Source organism: Oenanthe melanoleuca, chromosome Z (genome assembly GCF_029582105.1).
Source record: "Oenanthe melanoleuca isolate GR-GAL-2019-014 chromosome Z, OMel1.0, whole genome shotgun sequence".
NCBI lineage: Eukaryota > Metazoa > Chordata > Aves > Passeriformes > Muscicapidae > Oenanthe > Oenanthe melanoleuca.
This window is the reverse complement of record NC_079362.1, coordinates 65,140,017-65,157,221: the sequence shown is the minus strand read 5'-3', so window position 1 is coordinate 65,157,221 and position 17,205 is coordinate 65,140,017. Positions and strand designations below refer to the sequence as shown.

Here is a 17,205-nt window from a genome sequence, read left to right as displayed (position 1 = left end):
CTACAACTGGCTTCAACTATATGTTGAAGACTACATTCAAGAATATTCTATACAAGTAGAATTGTGATTTGACCTGCTAATTACATAGCCACTTTAAATTGGTTTTTGGGTTGGTTTTTTTTTTTTTTTTGTAAAAGTCACTAGGGAAGTCCTTGTAAACTCCTTTATGTGGAAGTTGTTCTAGCCGCTGGTTTGGTTTTGGTTTTGGTTTGTTTTTTTCTTTTTTTACAAAGGGTTATAGGTTGTTTATGCTTTCTGTAGAGCTTAAATCTTGCATGTCTTGCTGGCATAGGTAAAACCATGCAAGTTCTTTGAACTTTCTGTTCCAGAAGCATGACTTGGCAGGAAGGCAGCCTGATACTGTGTCACAAACTGCATAATTCAGCACCACTTACTTCTGTTTCACAGTATTTATCACCCTTGGGAGGGCTTAACATAACATATGCCATGAAGAGGAATATTCCTATTAATTAGCTGGCTTTGTTGGCAGAACTTTGATGATTGCCTCTAAAACAGTTTCTCTGTTCACAACTACAGAGTGCTTGAAGGATGAAGCTCTTCAAGGATGAAGGGCTTACCAAGTACTACCTTTCTCAATCTTACACTTAATGAGAAAAATATTCCTTAGCATTCTCATGCTTGATGTGTTGCTAAGACTAGGAGCAAAACAGAGAAATCAGAAAATACTTGTCTTTTCAGCCTTGAAAGCTGCTATGCATGTTTTGGGCCAGGAACAGGGAATCTGAAGTGTGCTAATAAGCTTTTTATCCTGGAACACACTCCTCACAAAAATCACTGGAACTGATTTCCATACTGACATTTCAACTGCTACTTCTAGGCTGCTCCAATAGCAGCTTAAGGACAGCACCCCAAAAGAGCTAGAACACAAAGAATTAGAGGCTTATTTCTAAGAAAAAATGTGGCAAATTGTTTTAATTATATTCAGACATGTAAGAAAAACTAATCAGTGCAAGATCTTTTAAAGGGAAAGTTAACTGAAGTGCCAACCTTAAAATGTTATTAAAACTTCAAGAGCCTTATGTTGCTGCATGGCAAGAACAAAGTGTTCTTGCCAGGGATGCACTGTTAGGGATGCAAAGTGTTCTTGCCCCAGGGATGTCATTATCACAGAGATACAAAACACAGTCACTGATACCAGGGAATGATCACTAACAAGGAGCAATGGGAGGAGAAACATGGATAAGGTACTTGCATGGGATTATGAGAGGGGTACTGGCCTTCTCAGAGTGTCCAAAAAAATCTGAGTAGCCGCCAGTTCCAGTGCTGGCCTCTAACCCTTTCAGTTTTCCAAGCAAATCCTTGTGCAAAGTTGACTTGTCATGACTGCAAGCCTGTGTTTTCCCATTGCTGGATTTCTGTAACCTATGACACAAGCTTTCCAAGCTTTTAATCAGAATCAAGAAACTTGAATTTCTTCCTTTTCAGTTCATTTTTATAGTCAGCCCAGGAAATGAAGATTAATAGTTTCAGGAAATGTGGGCAGCTGCAGCAACTGCAGAGGGATAACAAAGTATTTTCACTCATCTCTCCAAAGAATCATAAAATGGACAGATGAAGTGAAAGAGGAGCAAAAGAGAGAGAGAGTTGTCTGCAGGCAAAGCAATCCCTGCTGTTTCATCTCTCTGCATTTTATTTTATAAATAAATGTCAGTTATGCCTTGATTAAAAATTAAAAGCAAACCTTAAAAAGTTGTTTTCTTAGCAATGAGAGGTCTGGCTGTAATGTTCACTCACTGTTCAGCATGTATGCACAGTTTAATAAAGTCTTTTGTTTATTATTGATGAGAAAACAGCTATGTCAGAATGATTTTACTGAAGTATTTTACAGCATCAGTCACTTAATGTGGATCAGAAGAATGGCATTTACATCCTCCTGCAATCTCATAAGAGCAGTAAGCACCTGGTTGATTTAAATTAGTTTTAAACTGTCAAAGGAACCAACATTGAACTAACCATGATTGTGACAGAACTAGTATTGTGATATACAGAATTCATGAAGCACAAAAACACCAAGCAGGGTGTTTGTGGGGGAAAAAAAGACAAGGGAAAGAAATACCATAAGTATCTTTAAGTTAACTTTTTGGCACTGAATCACTATGTTGCATTTCTCTACTTCAGAGGAGAAAGTCACTAACCAATTTTTTCCTAGATATTTTACAGCTGATAGAAGATGAATAAATTTAAAGTATCAACAGTAAATAATTCAGCTTTTCTAATACATGCATTGCCATCATTCAGATTCTGCTAAAAACCCAGTGTGCTGTGTGGCTACATGTTGTCCTCAGAGGGCATCACAACACCATTAAATGTAATAGAAAAGGTTGGCTCTTTCAAAATCACAGTGAGCATCTGTCCTCTAACTATATTTTTTTTTGTTTATAAGGATTAAGAATCTAAGTTGTTTGTGCATCTAAAAATCCCTTGCCTCCTCAGAACCCTGGCACTGTGCATCCCAATCTAGCCCTATAAAAGATGGGCACAGACTCCTTTGCAATTAACATATTCTCTGCCCTTCTTGGGTATGAGGGGGAATTAGGCAACATTAGAAATCTATTATCTGTGGTCCTAGCGATTTTGAAAATCTTTCTCTCATCAAAGGTGATGCCAGGTGTATTCTTGATGCTCACAACTTCCCAGTAAATAACCCTCATCAACATCAGCAAGCAGTATTAATACCACAAGACAACCACAGACGTAGGGTTCTCATGAGTCAGTCCCCAGAGAGAGATAATAGCCTAATTTTGCACCAGTATGACTTCTCACTGCTGGCCTTGAACCCTCTGTTACCCAAGCAAAGCCCTGTGTGAAGTCAGATACATGACCAGAAGCCAATGCTTTCCCAGCATTGTATTCCTGTCACTTAACAACACAAGCTTTCCAAGCTTTTGGTCAGAATCTGATTGATCTCCAAGAATGGGGCTCTTTGCACCACATACAGTGTCAAGAGGATGGGGAAACATCCCAGTCCAAGGACATCAGCCTCCTCACAGAAATTCTGAAGTCTGTGCTGCACAAAAATGCTAGACTATCACAGTCACCACAGAGAACTTCTAGGGCCTGAAATTCTGCTTTGTGAATGAAAGTAGAGCATCAATTGCAGCATTCACTTGGTCTTCCAAATCAGTCCTGTATTTTTTTCTTTATGCCTCCTGTGTCCAATATGCTGACATATAATGGTAATTCCTCAAAAGAATGAAATTTCCTGAGTTTCTCTGCCCCTTTTCTATGAGATGTAGCAGACATGCAGTCAGAAGAGAGAAGGCAAACCAAAATAGTTTCCAGCTTGGTTGCTAGCTCACAGAGATTAACTGCAGTTAGGAGTCCATTTCTTATGGCATATGCAGCTTATGTCAGACACAAATCTTGGCACCACACACAAACACCAGTGAGCCCTGTGTGGGTGCAGATAGCAAGGGCTTAGTACCACATTACACATAGATGATGAAAGGGCATGCCATCAGCCAAGTGACAAGATGATGTAGAAATATAACAAAGAAAAAAAAAGTCTTACTGTGTTTTTTGAGAGCCAGAAAGACTCATGGTAATAGATGACTCCACTGATGCTTTGGAATTTACTGAATTCTCAGCTGATGAGTAAGAGCTGTCTTCAGATGGCTAGGAATGATAAAAGCAAATGGATTAATCAGAGCTAGTGTATTTCTGCTATTAACAGATCTGCTAGAATACAGAGTCACTAAGGTTTATAGACAGACACACAGATACACATACAGATAACAGATGTGGAAGTTGGCAGAGCTTCCTCCAGCTGTGTACTAAGCCAGTGCCCTCAATTAAAATACTAAAATCTCACTTTCTAAATAAACAAAATCCAAAACACCCAAAGCTGATTTTCCCACAGAACCCTGATATCAGAAAGGTAAGAGAGCTGCAGAGAAGAGATGATTTTTCAAACACAGTCAGCATGAGTTTAACATTTCACATCTTGTCAGTGATGTATCAATTCCACTGAAACTTACATGGGAACTTTCTTGAAAATCACACAGCGGTTTTTAATTGCTTTAAAACACCACAGGTATGTTTGGTGCTTGGTTTTGGTTGTTTTGGATGGTTTTGTTTGGTTGGTTTTTTTCCTTAATTTGAGCTCCAGTAAAATTATTTTTCTTTTTACCTGAACACATGCTTCTTTCTTAGTCACTAGAGATACTACAGGAATTTCAGGACAGGTCAGGGCTTGTGGGGGCTGTAAAGTGGCAGGTCTAATGACATTCCACAATTGACTTGGTGACAAGGATCCTTGCAAAATACAAAGACAAAATATTTAAACATATACTTTTTCTTCACATCTAATTCATACCTATATGTCTTGTTGCTAAACTGAAAGATTCAAACCATTTTAAAATTACATTTACTGTTGTTTACTTGCTTCATATTCTGAAAAATTGTAATGGTTTCTAAAATACACAACTCTGAAGTGAAACCAATGTGTTATTAGGATAAAAAAGTAATGTGTTATATACATAAACATTATTATTTGTACTTATAAAATATATTTGTATTTATATATTTAGATATATCTTCATACTTATATTTATTGCTGTTTTAAATATGTCTTCTGCCATTTCAGATTTAATTCTGCATCTTCAGATGCCAAGAGGTTTCTTCATTGCCTTCTCCAGGAGCAGAGGTATTCAGTTAGAAATGGGAAATTTCGCTATGGAAGGTTATATTCAGTCCACTCAGGAAATAAGTAGTCAGAGCAGATGCTCAGACCAGAGTTCATAGGAAATTTACACTGTCAAACAAGTAAGTTGCATAAAGATACCTAGCCAATCATTCATTATGGAAAAGAGCTGTTCTTTCTTTGTCTTCTGTATCTCTAAAGGATGTCTTTGTCAAACTAGAGTGAATAAGTATTACAATGACAGTTACCTTCTCTTGTGCTTTTGATGATTTGAGGATTTCTTTGAAGAAGAGCTGAGGTCATGAATATGTTATTCTTTACTACAGAAAAGGAATTTAAAATTGAATAATGAGTAAACACAAATTTTAACCATTAATTAATGTTCCCTGTTTTGGTAGTCCCTGAGCAATATTCCAACATATCCATCTGAAAAAGATCTCCAAGGTAACTGCTGTTGTCTCAGTTTTTACAGGTGGGCAGACTTTGGCACCAGAAAGCACCAGAGGTTTTCTGGCTATGTCACAGTGTTTTGGATATTAATGAATGTTTTAAATGCAAAATCTTTCCTCATCTTTTAGGCGTTCTTGTTTTGTAGAAACATTGAAATGTCAATGCTGTTTGGTTGAGTTTTAGGCATTTTTAAGATGATTAAGTGAGGCCCAAATACATACGAATAAATAAATAAGAGTACCCTGCCCTATTCAGCTAAAAACTCCCTAGAATGATGGCAGTGCACATTTGATGCTTTCACTGTTTTGATAAAGATGTCAAACACCAGTGGGAAGGTGATGGCAACCATGCTGTTCAAGTGCAGGATGTGGCTGCAGAAAGGGCCATGGAGAGGGAGGGCAGCACCTTCCCAGGAGAACCATAAGCACAACACAGCAGGAATGAGGCCAAGATGTGTCTATCAAGAACCTGTCTCTGGTAAGAGATGTAGGCTAGGATTTGATACTATTCCATGGTTCTTGTTAGTGCAAAGAATGAGGATATTCTCTGGGTCCCCGGTTCCCAGGCTCCTGGGACAGAAAATTATATTTCTGTAGGAACCATCATTGTTATATTGCAAGCAAACTATTCACGTAATTACTGTAATTTCATTTTGTTTTTTTAAGTATAATTTGTATCACACTTCATAAATATATGTTCTTAAATATTCAAATATTCCACCCCTGTCCCACAGGATTCCCCAGCTATAAAAACAAAACTTATCTTCTGTTGAACTTCTCCCACCTAAATACCACACCAATCCAACACACTTCAGCTCTATCTTGCAGAAAAAGCCTTTTTGCACACATCTTTATTTTAGTTAATACTTCCTTTCCTACATAAATATTTATTCTTATTTACCTGTCTGTGAGGGAGGGAAAGTAGGAAGGATGTTAAATGAAGATGATCTCCCTCTTTTCTGTGTGAGAGCTGTATCTAAAAGAATAAGAAACTGAAATTATCACTTGCTTGGAGAATAAAAAAGACCAGTTTTAGGGTTAGCCAGGCTGATATCATGCTTTCACTGACAGCAGAATGAATCATTAACTGCTACCTACCATCTTTCTGAAGCAGACTGTCAGGTTATGTCTGTGCTGATGATCCCAGGAGGCCTCTGAGGCTGATCAGCACAGCCTGGCTCAGGCACACAGCTAATCCTCTCTGTGATAGCTCTGTCCTGGAGACTGCCAGGTGGAGAGGCTCAAAACAGACCCAGACAGGGTCACATCACTTAAACAGCGTGGGCAATCAAGAGGAAAGCACTCCAGCTTCCTCCTGCACTCTGCTTTATTTTTTGGTATAGGAATGCCCTAAAATTTATAGCATATCTATTCCAGTTTAACTTTCAGAGTGAACCAAACTCAGCTTACCTTAAGACCCCTTAGGTACATTCCGATGTGATTTTAAAAAAATGCACTGTACGTTTAGTAATGCCTGAAATCAGAAGTACCTTTCTGGTACCATCCCTATGTTAAATAAAAACTGTGAAAAACAGATCAGTCCTTCTGCAGCCTCAGGGATTTTCATTTCCCCTAGAAAAAATACACAGTCCTTAAAGGCATTCCCAGTCAGCTCTTGGCTGGACAGAAGGAGTCCCTCTGGAAACTGCTTTACATTTTAAAGGACTGCCCAGGAAACACTGATGTCTTCCAGAAGCCAGGGATATAATTCCTTTTCTGACCTTGTCCTCCCTTGACTGTGTGAGCATTTCAAGAAAATTATGCAAAATTCAGATATTTTCCACTACTTTATGTGGTATTTCATAAGTGTGGAAAAATAATGTATTTTTAATTAAAAAGGTATTTATTGGAAATTACCAGCAAGTACCAATGTTTAAGTTTTCATGACTTGCAGCATGCCTACAAAGCAGAAACATTTCTTAGATGGGGAATTCATTCTTTTCTTTACCAGATGAGAATACAAAACTCCAGTTAAAACATGACTGCAGTAGAAGTCATACCAGTGCTAGACTGAGAGTCAGACTTCTGGAAAGTCAAAGATGATGATCTTGCACGTTTTCTGGAACAACTAATGAAATCTAGAGAAAAGAAAATATAATGTAATTGGCAGGAGGCATCAGCATGATGTTATGATACTGAATTAAAACCTGAACAAAATTAATTCTTATTTATTCTTAGGAGAGACTTACAGAACAGCTTTAAGGCACTACCTAAAAGCAAGGGGGCTTTGGATTCTCAGTCAACACCTGTCACAAAGCCCTGGGAAGTCTTTATTTCTGCTAAGTTCAGGGAACCTAAAGCAAGCACTTAGAATCAATTTATAGCCCATGGGCTCAGAAAACATTTGGAATGAGGAGCTACATTATAACATCACCCAAGCAAATAGAAAAATACAGTTAGGAGTTCATACAGCTGAAGAATACACTTGGTCAATTTTCAGGGCTTCTGGTAAATATGAGAGGTAAGATGGAAGAACTCTTGAGAGAAGACAAGGATATATATATTAGGATAGAGTAGGTGGCTCTGCAACCCACAAGATCTTAGTCTGGTAACTGGGATTTGCCCTGCTCATAGAAAGAGTCCAGACACTGTTTCCACAGGCAACAGGCAGACCCATGAATAACCCAGTTATATTAGGCTGCTTCAGTGAGGTGATCATTACCATTCTCAGCTTTGCAAACTGGGTCTTCTGCAGGTCGCTGGAAAAAAAAATAAGCATGGAAAGTCAAGGAAAATAGCATTTTCTAGACAGAGAGATAAAGTATAACAGTCCAGCATATATGCATTAAGTTTTGTTTCTGTTTTCTATTCTTCCTTGTTCTGTTTTCAAACCATTTATTGCAAGTGTTAACCAGGGCTAAAATCTTACTGCTAGGATAATTGTCTATAGAATCCTTATTTCTCAACAACTTTTATCATCAATTTTATATCAATAATGAAAAGAGGGGAAAAATAGTCTTTACCTTCAAAGAACGGTCCTTCTTTTCAAAAACAAATGTTGGTTGGGCAAGCACTGATTTCTCTGGAAAAGAGGAAATTTTTAATAACAATTCCATAATGGTATTTATCAACCAGAGCTTTGAAAATGCTGTGCAATAACAAACAGGAGTTTATCCTTTTGTTACAAAGGAAGAAACTATAGAGATGTAGTGATGTACAGTACAGTACATTAAAAAAAAAAAAAAGCTATAATCTCCAGATCTGAGTGTGAGTTCTGCCTAACTAGATGTCATGAGATTTGGCTTCATATTTTTAATACTTCTTAAACAAACAAACAAACAAACAAACAAACAAAACAAAAACAAAAACAAAAACAAAAAGAAAACAAAACAAAAAAACAAAAACAACAAAAAAAAAAAAACCAAAAAAACAACCAACCTTGCTTTTAGCCTTTATAAAAGACATTTGCCATCCTTTAAGAGCAAGGGCGAACTGCATCTTTGGGTAGCAGAAAAGAACAAGGATGTGAAATATAAAATATCTCTAAAGGAAGGAAAACAAGAGAATGTGTTACACTTGGCCTTTCAGCTATATTCACACATTTTGCTCTTCAAGCTTCAGGGAGGTTGATGTCTAGGGTCAATTTTAATGTGTGTATATGATAAATAAACATAGGGAGCTCTATAGAGCAAATTCTAGTCTCAGCAGACCCCTGCCCCTCTTAGGCATAACTAAAAATACCTTAGATCTGTGCCCTTTTTTCTATGAAATATTTTTCTGCATACATTTGTCTCATATCATACTTTATGTTGATTTAGGGTCCACTACTTCTACATCTCATACAACTTCTTCAGGCTGTTTACTTTGTTAGGCTTGTGACCTTTACAGCCTTTGCAACTCTAATGGATTAGATTTGGTTGTCAGTGTAAAAGAAAAAGCTGTTTTCACCAGCACCACTGGCTAATGACATATATATTATATGAATTAAGGGCAGAATTAATGAACAAAAAAAGAGACACAAACAGATCTTTTTTAAAGACTACCCATTACAGGATTCATCCCATGCTTGCTTGATACATTTATCATGTGCAGTAAATAGAAACAATCAGCTTCTGACTATGAGCATATTTTAGCTGTGTACTTCAGATGATAAATGGAAAGCTAAATGCATGCATTTCTCTCCATGGCTGATAAGTACAGACTACAGACTAAGGTGACTGCTGAACTTTGACTGGCCTCTGGCCAGAGAAATCTCACACTTGGTTCCTTGTTAGCTGACATTTGATAGAATATTTATCACATACACAACATTTTTGTAATACTATTTTCCTCTGTTACCTCTTCAATAAAAACATCCAAGTGAAAATATGTGGATAGATATTTTTATCTAGAATTGCACACCTATCTGTGATCAAACAGCTTGAGCTGTGGTGTAACTTACTCAAAGGTTTGATAAAGCAAACATCAACTCCTCGTGAATACACAAAAATGTATTCAACTATCAAGGAAAAAGTAAACATTGTTAAAATAAATGCAAGGAGCATGAAACTTTTACTCAAACCCAGGGAAACACAGACATAGGAGTAATAACTAATACTGTTTTCTGTTGTTAGTTTTAATTTACTTGGGCATTGTGTGTGTGCAAGGACAGGATTTAACAAATTTAGCATGTTTTGCAATGAAATCTATTTCTTCCTTGATAGAAAGAGCATAAAAAAATTCACATTGTCCCACTGAAAGAAAGATAACTCTCTGTCATTGAAAGCTGAAGAAAAATTCCATAATCAAGTTGCAGCTAGGGGGCCAATGGCATGACATGACATGAAGCAATTCCACTTCTATTCACTAGAGGGGAGTGGCACACATGAACAATAGTATTTTGCTTAAATACGATATTTTTAAGAGAATAGGCTTTTTTCTGTCCCCTTAAAAACAAACAAAACTGGAGTTCTTATTAAATGAAAGAAAAATACAAAAAGTGAAGAGTAACTGTAGAAACGTTCATATTCTTCTCAATAATCCTCAAGCTCAGAAGTTTGCACTATTTTTAAAGGTATATTTTCTACTCCAAAAAATAGAATTAGCAAAGATTGAACTGCTGTAAAAAAGGAATTTACTTTCAGTCACAGAGTTAACTTTTCCTGGAGCTAAAAGGCTTGGAACTTGAAGGAATGAAGAAAGCCCACTACATCTGAAACAGCAAGAAGATTCCAATAATATTTTAAAATCCAAAAGTTCCAGAAGAAAAAAATCATAACTGCTTAATTGCCAACAGAAACACATGAAGCAACAGCATAATAGTAACCTTCAAAGATAAATAAGCATATTTTAATATTGCAGTAAATATAAAGAATATATCCCACCTACTGCTCTTGAGCCAAAGAGCTGCCTGTAGATTTAGTCAGAAGTTGCTGATGCTGCCACAGTTATTTATAATTTTCACAGTTCTATAGTGCTTCTACTCAAATCAAGAAAACCTTTTTGTAATTCCTGAAGCAGACTCCACAAAGCTCATCAGTAAGATCTTCAGTCCTCAATAAGGCTGTTCATAACAGGGTTTTAAAAAAATATTTGTGTTAACTATATATGTATCCTAAGCATAAATCTCCATTTACATTTTCAGCTTCTCAGATATTCAGGCACAACCTATTTGCAGCTGATCTCCCCAGAAGAAGACACACAGAACTTCTTGTGGGTGCAGCACAAGGCCATGAAGGAGTTACCACAGTCATGTGGGTGTGATAATTTTAACAGTGGTCAGTATCTCTGCATTTCTCCATTTCCTGCACTAGGTCTGCCTCTGGCTGTGCTGGGTGAAAAGAGAAGTGCTTCTGCACGCCCTGCACCCAGCCAGGCAGTGCCAGACTCCCCAGGAGCAGGCAGCAGCAGCCAAGAGGCTCACAGACAGGATGGGAAGGGGTGGGCTGGAGCCATTCCCCCTCATCTCCACCACCAGGACACAGGCACGGGCTGGCTAGTGCCTGGCTCAGACCGGGCCACTCCAGTCCTCGGCAGCTTGGCACTTGTGGATAAAAGAGGCTGTTGGAAAAGTTACCAGAAAACAATGCCAAATGAGCTGCCTCTGTCTGCAAGGACTGGAATAGTCCACCAGCCTCAGCCAAGAGTCCAGACACAGAACCTGTCTGTCTGCACATGAATAATCACCACAGGCTGGGCTCTCTCTCCCTTGCTGCAGTTCCCTTGAAGCTGTTGAATCAGAAATGTGCTGGCCTCATGCTTGCTGCATCCAAAGATCAAAATAGGCCCTTGTGTGGAAGATGCATTAGAAACATCCAGTTTCTTTGTCTGAGAGCTCACCTGGACGGTGTCCTGGCTGCAGCCTCCTGTCCTGCACAGAAGCACTATCAAACGTGCTCATACCTGAGCTACCTCACATGGAAGGCGCCCACGTTACAGGATGAAGACTGCATTCCATTTGAAAGAGCATTTTTCAAAGGGAAAAGCAAATGCTGGCTGATGCCTTAGGAGCACTAGCCAGAATACCTACAAGAAATAATGTAAAATTGCTTTCACCAGATTAGCTTGTAACCTTTTTCCATGAGATGTAAGGGTCCCTCTGTCTTTGCTGTGACATTCCACTCTTTACTTCCATTGCTTTTCTAAAGCAATTGAGACTTCACAAAATATATGCATTAAAAAATAAATGGGACACTGATGATTTTTAAAATTTTAGAGTTGTTATTACTATTGTTCCGTCCTGCCCTAAACACAGATAAATGGTCCTTAACCTTTGAGGGCTAAGGATACAGTGGACAGAATACATGCACATACCTGTTTCTAATTTTAGACAGTCCTATGCCTGAAATCATGTCAAAAGTTGTGACAATACTGTTTCTCTATTCCCCTCAAAGAGATGCAAAAAAAACCCCCTCAAATCTTTCAGAAGGTAAGACAGGAATTGTAATCTCACTAAAAGTTTTTTATTTCTGGTGTTGAAACAACTAATATTTACATTTTCAATTAAAAAAAAAATTAAATGTGTTGCATCTTCACCGTTACCAAACAGGCCAGAAGACAAAATGCTTTAATTCATATCCATAGTAAAAACTCTGCTCAGTGAGAGGAGGCAGAGAAAGGAGGGAGTAAAGTTAAGGCTGTGAAGGGTGGGAAGAGGGGGCTGTTTTAATAATTGGGTTTAGTTCTCACTGCCATACTCTAGTTCTAATTTGAGTGGTATTAAACTGAATTGATTCCTCCAAGTCAAGTCTCTTTTGCCTGTGATGGTAATTGCTAAGTGTTCTCTCCCTGTCTTTATCTCAACCCATGAGCCTTCCACAGTTTTCTCTCACCAGACCAGCTGAGAAGTGAAAGTGGTTTTCAGAGGCACCTACCATCCAGCCAGGGTCAACATACCATGACATTAAATAAATAAAACAAACAAAAAGGAGGAAAAAAAGGCACAAACCAAACAGAAACACCCTTCTTAATAAAAAAAAAAAAAAAATCTCAAATTGAATATGATACTTGAAAATTGTATAATGTCCAGATGTCACTGACTTACAAAACCTCTAACTGCATCCAACTTTCCTTTGCAATATCCTAGTAAGCACTGCAAAACACATAAAGATTACAGGATAATTTATAACCATTTTTTAATTTTATCCTATCAAATGATAAGGCTATGATATTGAATTTTCAAGTTTCTGTGCTCTGATGTGCTATAGCATACTTTGGAAGCTTTGGATGTTAAAGCTATAATTTGCAAAAACAGAAGCAGAGACTCTGATGTATTTTCATGTTACAGTTTAGATTGCTGGTTCCCACAGAACTCTAACCAAACCAAGTTAATGATAATAAATTCTTTCACCTAAGACTGCCATTTTTATTGTTTTACATCTAAATTAGCTCAATAAGGACATGTAATTTTGGAAGATGTTGAGAAAAAAAGTATGGATGCTCCATCCCCAGAAGTAGTTTTATATCACCAAAATAGTGAGAAAAACACTCAGAAAAATTTTGACTCTGTCACTAATAAATATGTGCTATGTACAGCTATTACTTGATAAAACACTAAGACAAAATATTGTGGCAATATACATGAAGGAAAAGAAGGCAAGAGTGGACTAGCATTTAAGTGGGGGACATGGATTGAGAAATTTACATTGATAAATAAAATTAATAAAAGAAATTAATACAAGAAATTATTTTCACTATGCTAGATGATGATCTGTACATTAGTGACTTCAAGGAGCACCAGAGTTAATCTATGTAATAATATGACAAATTTTTATTCAAAATGCTGCAAAAAACATAGAAAACTGCTAATATTTTAGACAGCAAAACTACAACAGGCAGAAGAAAAATACACATTGCAAAAACAAGAAACTAGATAAATTAACAAAATATTTTGCTCTCTAGGCTTGGGCTCATGTCTAAATATTGTTTGTGACTTTTGATACAAAAAGACATCTGTCACTATTTCCAGTGATGGACCATTTTCGTCTAAAATGAGGTGGAAAATAAGAAAAAACCTTCTGGCTTCTGCCAAGAAGAAATCAAGTACAGGATTTGCCAAATCTGCAATAGAAACCACAGTTTCTGGTTTAAAAATACTCATGGAAGTTTGCAACATAAAACAGAGTCTGTTCACAGCCAAGAGAAAATGCCACAATGCTGCCAGCCAACATCTTGGGTCCTGGGGAAACACCTTGGGTCTTGGCCTCACTACATAAACCAGGCTTTTCTCTGCCAAAACTTAAATAAGACAGATGACATGAGGCAAAATTGGGGTGTCCTAGAACAGTACTTCATGCAACCAACTTAGTGAAATGGATCAAGAAGTATGGGAAAGGGTTTTAAATTTCCCACTGCTGACCTGAGTAACAGGTGTGTTCCCAGAAGTGCTGGGCAGCTGAGTGTCCTGATGGAATTCACACACACAGCTGCTCAGCACAAAAAATAAACTAAGGTCATAAATACAAAGAAGTTCTAACCTGGTCAAATCTCCAGTGCTAATCAGAAGAGTTTCCCATACAGAAAGGTATCAGAGATGCATGTTGCTACACAGGGTACAGTATCTTAGCCATAGTTCCAGACCTGTATGCTAATGGCATTTTTTTCTTTTATAATACTCTTCTGAATGTCAGAGAATCAATAAATTTGTAACAGTTCCTCATGAATCCTGATTTTCCAAATATGTTCAATAGAAATTGTTCTAAATAATTGGTCCAAAGCCACGCTGAGGTGTTTCATGTGAAAAAGTATTTTAAGTATTATTAAAATAAAGTGTTTCAAACCTATTGAGATTAAATCTTTTACAAAGTTTTTTATTATTTGGGGAAAAAAAAAAAAAAAAAAAAATTCACCTTTGTGAATTTTATTTCCAGAGACCTTATATTTATATCACTGATATTTGGCCACTGGCTGCAATTGCTGAAGGAACAACTGTAATTCAGTGGCCCATGAAGAAGCACTTTGCTCTGTTTAAACACCCTGTACTAAATATGAAGTGCACATTGCTTATCTTAGGTTCAAACAGCATCCTGTAAATACAGTTTGAAGAACCAATAAATAACTTCACACCTCCCTGTCTGGATCAGTTGAGAGTACATCATCAAAGAAGGAAGTTTCTGTTTCATTGCACTCAAAAAGAAGAAAGATCATTTAATTGACAATTGTGAAATAAAACTTCTGAAGGAATTTTTCCTAGGACAGCTTTACTACATTGTTGGGACTCCACTATTGCACACTCTTTGTTATACAAATAATGCATAACCCACATAAATAATTTCCTTGTCATCAGTGACACCAGTTATGAGAGCAAAGATTCTTCATGTGGGCACAGTCCTGAATAATAAGACTCTTAGCATTTTAAGACATGTTCATCCTCTCCTAAGTCACTCTTCTTAATGCTACAGATTCTATACACATATAGGGATTAGGGTGGAAAGGGTTCTTCTATCCAAAAAATTCCATTGAATACTCCTAGCTGCTACTGTGGTTTATAGCATGCCATGTAAGAGATGAGATTTAAAACTGAAAATACTTCTCTTCAGCCATGGAAACTCAGCTGACAGCCTGTGGAAGTGTTTATAAACACAGCACGTCACACCCACTCACCTCTGTAGAGCACATTTCTCATGTTTATAGTAGTATCACATAAAAAGGCATTAAAGTAGCAATAAAAATTATCCAGCAATATTGTAACATGATTTATGGCTTTATTTCACACATTAAAGTGAAGAAAATATTTCTGAGAGTCACATCACTGGAGTGTAATTCTAGCAGTGAGACAATATCAGAAGTAACAGTCTCACAAGACCAGCAGCACTGTGCCAAAAAAAAAAATAACCAAAAGTTACTATAGAAACATTGAAACATCCCTCTGCTCAGAATTTCTAACCTATTGTAAAAGCCAGTAAAATGCCCAATGCAAGGGCAATAAAATTCACAGGCACAAAATGTGTTACCCTTTCCTGGGCACTGTACCAAGTTTAAATTTCATAAATCCCTATGAGGCGGAGCAGAAATAACCCTCAGGGGCTTTGTGCAGAAACTGAACTATAAAGGTAATAAGGTCATGATCCAAGAACATTCACACATCTTTAAATTTCAGTGAGTAAATTGGACTGTGTGCTCAACATTAAGCAGAAACCGAAAGGCTGGTCAGCTGATAAATTAGCCCAATCTTTCTAAAATGTATCAGTCATAACATCAGGCTTAGCCTTTGAAAGTCCTCTTGGGAATTTAGGTTCATTCATCAGCCCCGGGGTAAAAAATGGTTGGTGGCATCATCTGATATTAGCATTTGTTTTCGTTATGCATCCCCATCAGTTTTAATGATACTGATAAATGTCTCTTAATTCATGGCTCTCCTCACTACCTAAATAAGGGTTTTTGCTGTCCACCTCTGTAGTTAGGCATCAATCTGAGGAGGTAGAGCAGAATAGTTTCACTCTCAAGGTGCAGGGCACGTCAGGGCATGAATGTCCAGGAAAACGAGTGCTGCTTCCAGGTATGGCCAGGAATGCAATTGCTATTCCCACCTATTGTCAGGCCCGGCATCTAGGAAAGCTGCAGAAAGCTCAAACGGCAGGGGAGTTAACACTGCCAGGCTCATAGAGGGGCCACATACATACACACATCTGGTCGTGTCCTTTTGTCAAGCAAAATACGAATTGGGATTTCCGACAGATTACCAGCAAAAACAATGCAATAAAAAAGCACAGCCAGCCAAGCTCTTGTATTGCACTACACACAGCATTGTTACCAACCAGGCACATTCTTTGTGTTTATCTCATTCCCCCCAAAAACCCAGGGGAACACAAGAGACGTGCAAAGGATAACAGCTAACAAAACCTACCTGTAGCGCATCCCTCCTTGGGATCCAAGGTGCTGCCACGGGAGCCCCGGCAGGGCCTGGGCATGGTCTGTTCTTGCGGGGGAGCAGCTTGGTGCAGAGCCCAGGCACCACCGGGCCAGTCTCTTCTTTCGGGCAGGTCGGGCACCTCCGTAGCCCGCCGGGGTCTGTCACAGCCAGCGCAGCAGCATCGCGAGCCTGCACAGAGAATATTCCCTCTGCACGCAGGAACGGGCTCGTTTCTCATTATAGCTCAGCCTAAGTACGCTTTCATAGACATCCCTCTCTGTATATGCACTCATATGTGTTCTAGACGCCGCAGCTGGGTCTGGCAGCCCGCCACCCTTGGAGGCAGCCGGCGAGGCCCCGGGAGCTTCCCGGAGCCAGGCAAGGATGGAGCGGCGGGGGGGACAGCCCGGGGATGGGGAGAGCCGGGGGATGGAGCCCGGGGACGGGGAGAGCTCTGGGATGGAGCCCGGGAATGGGGAGAACCGGGGGATGGAGCCCGGGGATGGGGAGAGCCGGGGATGGAGCCTGGGGACGAGGAGAGCCGGGGATTGAGTCTGGGGACAAGGAGAGCCGGGGGATGGAGTCCGGGGACGGGGAGAGCCGGGGGATGGAGTCCGGGGACGGGGAGAGCCGGGGGATGAAGCCCTGGGCGGCTCCTCGGCCGCGGGGCGGGACGTGGGAGGGCACACGGAAAGCTGGGCTCGGGAAAGAACGTGGAGACGGAGAGGGAGGGAGAGAGAGGGAGAGGGAGTGAGGGAGGGAGGGACGGGGGGAGGGACGGAGGGACAGAGGGACAGAGGGAGAGGGAGACAGAGGGATGGAGG

The 17,205-nt window shown here is 39.1% G+C and overlaps 1 protein-coding gene across 1 annotated transcript in view; it reads right to left on the bottom strand.

The window, feature by feature from the left end:
* RANBP3L (RAN binding protein 3 like) overlaps positions 1 to 16,928 on the bottom strand; it is a 28,680-nt gene extending 11,752 nt beyond the window's left edge. Inside the window, exons 1-8 of the mRNA XM_056514666.1 lie at positions 16,376 to 16,928; positions 8,076 to 8,134; positions 7,775 to 7,811; positions 7,113 to 7,190; positions 6,014 to 6,088; positions 4,912 to 4,983; positions 4,151 to 4,275; positions 3,533 to 3,636 (exon numbers count right to left, since the gene is read on the bottom strand). Coding sequence (XP_056370641.1) covers positions 3,533 to 3,636; positions 4,151 to 4,275; positions 4,912 to 4,983; positions 6,014 to 6,088; positions 7,113 to 7,190; positions 7,775 to 7,811; positions 8,076 to 8,134; positions 16,376 to 16,619 — 794 coding nt within the window. The 5' untranslated portion in view covers positions 16,620 to 16,928. The remainder of the gene's footprint in view (positions 1 to 3,532; positions 3,637 to 4,150; positions 4,276 to 4,911; positions 4,984 to 6,013; positions 6,089 to 7,112; positions 7,191 to 7,774; positions 7,812 to 8,075; positions 8,135 to 16,375) is intronic.
* Positions 16,929 to 17,205: the final 277 nt, after the last annotated feature.